The 10,000-nt window shown below is 38.5% G+C and overlaps 1 protein-coding gene across 1 annotated transcript in view; it reads left to right on the top strand.

The window, feature by feature from the left end:
- Window positions 1-10,000, top strand: part of LOC137976705 (uncharacterized) — a 49,248-nt gene that overhangs the window by 27,631 nt on the left and 11,617 nt on the right. Inside the window, exons 2-5 of the mRNA XM_068824058.1 lie at window positions 408-528; window positions 5,455-5,588; window positions 8,072-8,789; window positions 9,707-9,801. Coding sequence (XP_068680159.1) covers window positions 8,163-8,789; window positions 9,707-9,801 — 722 coding nt within the window. The 5' untranslated portion in view covers window positions 408-528; window positions 5,455-5,588; window positions 8,072-8,162. The remainder of the gene's footprint in view (window positions 1-407; window positions 529-5,454; window positions 5,589-8,071; window positions 8,790-9,706; window positions 9,802-10,000) is intronic.

Raw genomic sequence — 10,000 nt, 5'->3', positions numbered from 1 at the left:
GGTTTTGAAATTAGTAACATCTTGACATATTGACGTACAAAAGAGTATCAAACAAGATAGACTTTTGTCAGTCTTGCCGGTTAATCGGTTTAACCTCTCGGAAAAAAAATTGAAAAAGGCTGTAATTTTACATGCATTAAATTACTGTATGTCATCAAATTAAGTCGGGCTGAAAAAACATCTGCCATCAGTTATTTTGCATGGATTGGATTTTGTCGAAAAAATGAATAACACAGGTGCTCAAAGACACATCAATGTTGCAGCAATTATTCTTGCTTTCGATTTTTTGCGTCATGATTATTGCGTCATGGGGATTTCGTGTGAAAACATGTGAGTTATTGATGAGCTCTCGATGTAAGTGGTTTCAAGCACATTGCATCGTCTTGATTTATCTTCTTCTTTTACAGGATTTGGCGTCGCTTATTCTGAAGCAAAAAGCCAAGTAAAACAACAAGAAAATAACTTTCAGTTCTGCTGAAGTCCAAGGTGTAAAGATTCTTCGCTGATGTAAAGAAGTTAAGATTAATTGTAAGTAATTACAGTGCTTCTACAACTGGCTTTTGATTTACCCATCCGCACAAATGCCGCCATTGTCCTCTTTTTCTGTCGGATGGATTACTTGGGAAACTAAAAATTTTTTTGTTCGCAAACATTTGAATTTGAAAAAGCACAATGATCGTCATTCTGACACTTGGGCTTTGCATGGGTGCCGGCTCTTGGAGGTGGGTCTTAGGTCATGAATTTAATCATTGATCACGGCTCGAGTATCGATCATCAACGCTTGTCCTTGTTATGTTTGAATGACGGCACACATTTCTATACTCGCAAATGCAAAAACAAAGGTAAGTAAAGCGCCAATACCAGAATTTTATACTCTCCTAGAATTTTCAAGCAAAAGTAACAAATACTTTGAGTCAATGTAACCCTGAGGGGCGGAGAAACCGCTAAAAAAACTGGCAAATGCCCTGAGTTGCAAATAATTATCACATTGCCCTGTTTGTTGAATGTTAAATATTCTTAGCAAGCAGCGGTTTTCTGTCCAGGGTAAGGCCTCGGCGGCCTTTTGATACTCATTAACGATGAAAACATACGGTTGTCTGTCATCCTACCCCTTCAAATATACTAGTTACATTATTGTAGAAAGTGACTTGAAAATCCTCATAAGGAAGGAGGACAAGGAGATGTTTGAGGAAAAAGGGAGCGACTGTACATAAAGTCACAGTAGCGAAGGTTTTATTGCATTTAGCCGGGAATACCGTCTCAAAAAGGAAAAAGAATTCTCTGGGTATTTTTTGGATTGTCCTCCACATTCAATCCCCGTCTTAACTGGACGCAACAGAGACTGGCATGATGTGAATTTGAACAAGAATCCAGCTCCATTACGATTTTAAAATTACTTAACGCAGTGAAAATGCAACTCTGGCGAGACACTCAATAGGGAAATTTGATTTAAATTTTAGGTGAAAACCAAATGATTTTGAAAAATGTTTGTATTCTCTAACAGCGCGATCGGTCATTCACCGAAAGTGTCCTGAGGGAGCGTACAGAGGTAAATTGCTTGTTCCCCACGGCCGTGGCTTATCTACCTAACTGCAAAAGGCTTGTAAAAACGCCGGCTTTTGTTGAACGCTTTATTCATAAAATGTTTTGGGTTTTCCTTGTTTTAAAACTTGGAAATCGCTGCCAAATCATCCTCTACAATTCTTCCTCAAGAAATGTTTTTATCACCGAGGAGCATTTGATCTGTTCGGATATCTTCGCTGAAAATTGAAGTGTCCGAGAATTTTAGGGAACGATATCTTCATTTTAGAAATTGCTAGCTGAACGTTACCTTCTAAGAACTTCCAACGTAACCCTTTTTTAGGACATGTTTTAGTAAAGAAATCTGTTGTTGTTTGGCGGCAACGTTCTCGATGCCCCTGCTTCCTCTGTTGTTTGGTGGCTCACTTTACTTTTTTTCACGTGAAGGGTTTATTAATTCCACATTGAACAAGTCGTTAATCGACTTCATCGGAAACATCGCGCGTTGTATTATTTCCCGTCGAACATAAAAAAGGGAAAATTGATTATCACGCTTTAGCGGCAATCACTTCAAAACAGCGGTTGATTTGATAACTACATGACGTCCGAGGTTCTGTAGGGGCAGACATCCTTAGGGCAGATCAATTGTAATGAGTTTTAGTTTTCTTTGACTAGTGTACCGGCTGTTCTAATATTACGCTGTGTTCCGGTTTTTTTCTGTTTTGTGCCATCGCAAATTAAAAACAAGGCTATTAATCAAGTCATCGTTTGAGGAAGCACTAAATCTCTAATTCCGATTTCTTTAGAGACTATTTTACACCTCAGCTTGAACGCCTGTTAATAATTTCTCCTTTGTGTTGTTCTCATTTCCCAAAGAGAAAATTACCTCAAATATTCATTAGTTGATTAGAATTGGAAAACATGTCATTATTTTCATATAAGCATTTTTCGGCAATGTTTACAACCCCTGAGAAAACACGATTAGGCGTCTTGCACTCCAGCCATGATCTGCTTTTGCAACGATGATCATTTGAAGATATAGGAAACTGAGAAATCACTATGAATGCTTGGTATGTTGAATGCTGTGTCCTATCAAATGAAAACTGAGTAAAAGCTTCGCATTTTTGATTTACAATTCCACAGTCACCTGATTAGAAATGAAAAATGCATCATGCATTTGTAAAGTCAAGTTGTGGTCCACCAAATGCTCAATCTATTTAACTTTTATATGATCGAATCAGTTGTCGTAAATCTGTTTCTGGAATTTTTGTGTTAATTATTAACAGATGTTTCGACTGAAACTTCACTGATGAAGGCTGATGGTTCAGTCGAAACGTTAAGACCAAAATTCCAGAAAAAGATTTAAATATTTCCTCACTTGAAGCTTTTCAAAGAGTTCGAAAACTTACACCGCCCAGTTTCATTGATGCATCACCATAAAGACAGGGGCACTCAACGAGAATATAGTTCAAAACCACTTAAACATAGCATTGTTAAACGTATTTTTGTATTTAAACGGTAGAAATAGACATATTTTTATCCCCTAAAATTTTTTCATCTGTTCGGATTTCCTAGCTGAAAGTCTAGTGATCCGAAAATTATAGGGATCAAAACTTACCTTTTCGAAAATTTCCACCAGAAAAAATGCTCCAGAAAATTCTAGGTGACCTTTTTAGGGTAAAAATCAGTTAAAAATGGGCAATTATATCGTTTTTCAGATGTTCGAAAATCCTAGAAGAGGCAGGCCAGCAAGAAATTTTACAACAAATGTTCCGAAAAAACTAGATCTCAAATCGTCTTTCGAATAGATGTTTTCCGAAAATTGACGTTGGTTGCCCCTGTAAAGATTCTTAGGCTCAAACGCGTTTACTGCAAAGTTAACTGGCGATCGATGTATTCGATGAACAGGAAGATTAATGAAAAAGAATGAAACTGCCTAAGAGTGGTTATCGCACCTTGAAAAACATTACCGGCGTATATGTTATGACTCATCATTTTATTTATCATTAGTTTACAACCTATAAACTAGTAAATAGCATATAGGAACCTTAGTGCAGCTTATTCAACCATTTTTCTTTGTGGACGAAAAGCCTGTATACGTTTGTCTTTAGCCACCTAAGCAAATTTATGTTGTGTTTATGATCTTCTTAGCATTTGAGGAACATCTTTTATTCTTTCCAAGTTGATCTTGTTATGCTATGATATTTTATATAGTTGTTGCAAAAGCGCGTACAGCTTGTGATTGATTTTAAGTCTTGATTTTATGATTTCCTCAGTCTTCTTAACGTTGACCCCCGTCACAAGCACAATACGTTCGCACCTTTTAATAGCTTACTTGTGTGGCTCAAATGGGCATTTCAAAACAGCATTAAAACCTTTTGGCAGTTCATAAATCTACCTTATAAAACGCCGTTGTGAAGCCGGACACAAAGACCAATGGCCGTTGAGGGCTGTGGTGTTTGAGTATACCCGAAAATTGCAAGAAACAACAAGCCAAACATTGTTAATAAACTCGATTCCATTGTTTTAAAAGGCCGAATAAACGGAACCTAAGAAGTCTTATTGAAATTTATGGCTTGGTATTTGGACCTTCCTTATCTAAACCGCTGCACAGCTATCTATCAACAGAGATTTCTTGAGGACTTTCTCTCTCACAGATTTAATCGTAAACCATTCTGAGGATCCAGGAGTAACGCAAATAAAAAAAAAAACAACACCAAAGATGTTCTAAGGTTTGCTGGATTGTTTTCATTACAGTAAACAAACGCACTGAGCTGGTATTAGGTTCATTCTTTAAGAACGTTCGATTGTTTTGTTTGCCTTTCGACAATTGCGTCGAAAACATGCAAATATCATTCTCAAAATCTGCATGAAATCATTTTAATGTTCTTTGTATTCTCCTGGATGGCCCAACTGAAGATATACTCATAGGATTCAGTTAGGACTTCTCTTTTTTGAAAATATCTTTTTTTTAACAAGGCCTCTTGTAAAATATGTATTCAAAACGGGATTATTTCTGTTCTCCGAACAACTTACTGATTTGCTCTTCTTTAACAGACATTAACATCTTTAAGTTTTCATAAAACGCTGCAAATCCCATGTAATATGAAAATACTAATCCAGAGTTTGATAATGACCTCTTATCAAGGGACATCAGCGTAGAGTGGACCCAATAGCTCAGTTGGAAGTAACGCTATTTTCATTTGATTGGTGTATAGCTTTTGCGCGTCTTATTTCTCAAAAACCAATGCCACTGGGGGAGAGCAAACTCATTTAACGTATAACTACCTTACGGGGAATGCGCTCAGGTTGTTATAGAACATGGGCTCCTGTATATAATTACTTTAAAAATCCCGTCGAAATATAGAGCTTGAGGAACTTTGCTGCCATCAGGGAACCCGTCGAGTTTGACTTTTAGAATCGGCAGCGAATGAAGGGCAGGTCGTGCTGTTTTTGTTATTACAGCCGCTCACGGTGTCTACCAAGATCTTCAGGTTGAATAAACCTCTCATAACAGCAATTGGAACAGGTGATGGCTTCCTCCTGAGGCAGTTCAAATTGCGCTTGTCCGCCGCAGGGTCTTTCAGTGACAAAATACAGTGAGAGCAGAAATTAATGGCTGTCTAGAAATCAACAACTCTAAAAGCCGGGTTTATGGAGCAGACGCGCGCTTAAGAAGTAAGTTTTAGTACAGATCGGTAAAACCGCGCTAAAAGGTTTCACTACGGCAAGAGTTCTAAATTGGTAATAGTCTCCGTCTTGCAGAAAAATGAAATTTAACACGAAAAACATATAGGGAATAAGCGATATGTGTGATCGGCTTAGTGGCCGCCAATTGATGTGATACACTTAACTGATCAATCCTGGTTTGGTTTTTGGCCATATTTTCCTCATGTTTCTATCTTTTATTTACTTTATTTATGGATGGAGCAGTTTAGGTGGAAATGCAGCACTTTATCGTCGCTTGAGAGGGTTGGATGAGTGCTCGCTAAATCAGTACAATTTGCATATCAACTCTTTAAACCGAAATTTGTGCTTCAAGACTGCTGTTTTCAGTCGAGGAATAGGTAGGACATCTCTTTCCACTGAATTCTTAACTGAGCTCCATTGTAGTGATCGCTTTGTAGTTTCCGTATTTTGAGTTTCGTGAGCTAGCCGGAACTGATCTGTCATTAAATTGGAATACTAGAACGGCAGATGTTTATGAGGTGACTCAAATTTTCACCCTAACCCTCGATTTTATTTTGTTGGAATTGAACACTGTCTTGTGTCTTTGGTTCAGCCTTTATCTATAAAGGAAGCAATCGTCAATCGCCTCACTGTAGAACCAATCAACAGATACACAACGCGGAGGCGGGGAAGGTACTTTGCGAGCAAAACAAGCTGATCGGCTTTGCTATATTCATAAGTCAATCCCTACCGCGAGCTTCGAGGTTGCAATCAGTGGATCCCGACACCCTGCCCTTTACACCTCAGTATGCATGTTGGTGCGTCTTTTTCGGGAATTTAAAGCTGCACGTAGCCAGATGAATCCGAGGAAAGGCGAAAAAGACGCCGGTTAAAGTCACCAAGGATTCAACGAGGGACCTCTTACTTGGAAAGCAGTGCACAAAATGCGGGTTTCTGATAGCCCTTTCACTTGCTACTGTATACCAAAGCCCAGACTATAGTTTAAAGATGGAGCATGCTGATATTTTTGAAAGTGACATCTCCTTGTTGAGGAACGCAATCAAACACATTTTAGCTGAGTTATTGATAAAAACTCAGGCAAAACTAGAGCAGCCGTCCATGAAATGTTCTGCACTTACACTTCTTTTAATTACGAGATTCAGAACGTCTAAATTTTGGGCTGAGGCAGAGCGTTCTAATCTTGATAAATTTAACGATATGAGCCTGAAAACGTTCTTATGGCTGATGTTTTTAAAGTTGTGTGACAATGGTATACCTAGTTTGACTACAAACTGAGTTGTTCTTCATGTCTTCATGTCTTCATGTCAAAAAATGTCACTAAGTATTACAGTTAATTGCCCTGTAAGACTACGGTTTTATACTTCGTTTACCTTTAATTATACTACTCACAAAAACAAAAACTAAAAAAAGACACTTGAAATGAGCAAAATAAAGACGTTGTTAAGTGATTCTCTCTTCTCAGTTTGGGAATATGTGCATGTTGCCGGTAAAATCCGTTTTCAGGTTGAATCCGTTTTTATCTAGGTTAAATTCAGTGGTGATTCTCATCTTACCTAGATTGAATACGCACTCAGATGAATTGAAGAAACTTGTTTTGGATCCTAAATTAAGCCTAGAGAAAAAATAGGGTCAGGTAAGGATACGTTTTGGTTATTATACGTGGATATCAATTGACTTATTATACGAAAGTAAATAATGAAAACAGTTGTGTTGGGTTGAGTATGTTCGCGCGGTTGTAGTGTGGTGCATGGTGAAGGCATTTAGGACTATAGATCTGGAGGGTCCGAGTTCGATTATTGGTAAGTGTGTAGTACAGTTCTTTGTTCCCTTACTGTGTTGTAATGTTGAGACTGAATGGATAAGTGGATGATGAATACAGAAACCGATAAGATGAAACGAAACATTAAGAAGATGTGTTGAGATGCGTAAGACAAAGTTGAAGGAAAGGTACAGGTGTTCTCAGACCTTTTTGGGAGGGTGGTAATGTTGAGACTGAATGGATAAGTGGATGATGAATACAGAAACCGATAAGATGAAACGAAACATTAAGAAGATGTGTTGAGATGCGTAAGACAAAGTTGAAGAAAAGGTACAGGTGTTCTCAGACCTTTTTGGGAGGTTGGTAATGTTGAGACTGAATGGATAAGTGGATGATGAATACAGAAACCGATAAGATGAAACGAAACATTAAGAAGATGTGTTGAGATGCATAAGACAAAGTTGAAGGAAAGGTACAGGTGTTCTCAGACCTTTTTGGGAGGTTGGTAATGTTGAGACTGAATGGATAAGTGGATGATGAATACAGAAACCGATAAGATGAAACGAGACATTAAGAAGATGTGTTGAGATGCGTAAGACAAAGTTGAAGGAAAGGTACAGGTGTTCTGAGACCTTTTTGGGAGGTTGGTAGCTGCTTTAAACATTAAACCTAGGTAAAATTAGGATCACCAATTTATATAACCTAGGTAAAAAACGGACTCAACCTGTTAACCGGGAATCCGCTTTGACCGACAGCATATGTTCTTACTGTGTTCTTAAAATTTCGATTCTTAGTTTGAACGTTCTTATGAAAAAACCGACTGTATTCCAACCAACCTCGTTTTCCCAGACACGACCGCACTTTAGAGTTAGTTGACGTGGCTCTTGTTTCCAATTTTGCTATTGCTTTTATAAAACCTTGCGCGCAGCTTTTACAGAATCTTACCTTTTTAGAACTTTATTTACCCTTTTTCAATTTACATATATTTAAATTCATTTAATTTTAGGAACCAGGAATGCCGCATGTGTCATAAAAGGAATTTTGTTATTGTTAAAATTTCGTACCTTATAAATTAATTAATTATTTATTTTTACCTTTTAGATCTGAGTGAACAAACACTTCACAACCGTGGCAGAATCCACTTGACACAAGACAGGCTGTTTTCTTGCGGATACTCTCTTTAACTACAGAGATGCATAGCGCCTTTTTACGATTAGCAATAAGTCTTTTAATCGGCTTGGAGTCTCTGCTTGTCAATAGCACTTTTACAAGGGAATCTCTAGATCAACGCAGACTAAAGAGACATGTTACTGAAGCGAGAGCTCGACGTCATGCTCGTTCCTTATCAGAGTTGCCTTGCATCAACCAGACGAGTTGTAGGTACGTGGCGGCCGTGTTGAACTTTCCTCCGTACGTCAAAAATACCAGCATTAATACAGAAAGAGGAATACTTTACAGAGAGATTATTGAGATTGTGGACTCAGCGTGCCTGGGAATGACTTCGGTTGACGATCCTCCAACTTGCTGTATGGAACCTTTATTTGTCAATACTTCGGATGAAATGATTGAATTAGTTAAGGACAAAAAGGTGGATCTTGCCTTTCCTATACAGGTGGAAACAAAGGAAAAGCTCAAAGACATTCCTTATGTGACTCTGGTTAGGGCGTATGTGGCAAAGGGATCCTCACTCATTGTGAACACAAAACAGTGCGAAGTAGAATCACGAGAACAATTACTAACTTCCATTACATCACAGTGGCCAATACTGGCTTGCATCATATTGCTGTCAGGAATTTCAGGAGTCATAATTTGGCTCTTGGTAAGTGACTGCATGGTTATCAATACTGAGAAAACCCCTCAAAGGTAGCAAATGCATACGGTGGGTGCCAGAATCAAAAAACGCCAGTTGCTTTAGTTTGTTTTTTTGTTCAAGTTGGATCGGAGTTTTAGCATGCGCATAAGCAAAACTAAATCAATTTCGAAACCACTTAACTTGACGCCGCTTTATAAACTAATTTACAGACAGCAGATAAGAACATAACAGACCGATTAGCGCTTCCTCGGAAGAGTTTCGACACATCAATAAACACATCAATAAACTAGCAATCTACCGGTGATCTGCACAAGACCGATCAGGCCGCCACGTGTCACATGCCACGTGACCTGATTATCCTCGTCCTCGACATCGTTTCAGTGAGCAAGACTCTTGAAGCTCTGAAAGTGTTGTTTTTGATCAGTGCAGTTTCAAGAAATGTATGATTTCACTCAAGCGTGTTTTGAATACTTTAGAATGAAAAATGTCACAACGAGATTTCCAGAAACAAGATGGCTATGAATGGTTTTAAGATATGGTAAAAAGAAAGAAAGAAAGAAACTTTATTTTAGTGTCTAGTCGTTCTAACGCTGAAGCACTAATTGGGGACACTGTAAATTGAAATTAACAATTAATACAAATCAAGTCAAATGTTGGTTTTTGAGGAGAGGGGAAACCGGAGTACCCGGGGAAAACCTCTCGGTGCAGAGTAGAGAACCAACAAACTCAACCCACATATGACGCTGAATCTGGGAATCGAACCCGGGCCACATTCTTGGTGGGAGGCGAGTGCTTTCACCACTGCGCCATCCCTGCACCCCAGAGGAGTCTGCAAAGTTTGTGATTTTGGCTTATTGAGAAATATACAGCGCAAATAAAAAAAAAAGTAATAGTTTCTTATTCATTTGCTTGCTTACTTACAGGAACACAAGGCAAATAAGAGTCAGTTTTCCTCTTCGTTTACAGCTGGGTCTCCTGAGGGCTTCTGGTGGGCAGTGGTTTCGCTTACAACTGTAGGGTATGCACTGTAATAGAAATGGGAATCTCGCGACCGGCGCGATATACATGTCGACACAGCGAAAAGATAATCCATTTTTCTCCCGTTTAGTGTCCGACCATCCCAATTATATCTTTTTCAGAAAAATAAAGATTGCGATAAAGCTTAGAGGTTTAGCTTTGTAAACTAATTTTCAATACCGACGTCTATTCATCGGCGA

This window comes from Montipora foliosa, chromosome 11 (genome assembly GCF_036669935.1).
Source record: "Montipora foliosa isolate CH-2021 chromosome 11, ASM3666993v2, whole genome shotgun sequence".
NCBI classification, from domain to species: Eukaryota; Metazoa; Cnidaria; class Anthozoa; order Scleractinia; family Acroporidae; genus Montipora; species Montipora foliosa.
Note: the sequence above shows the minus strand (reverse complement) of the source record. Positions and strands in the feature narration are given on the sequence as shown.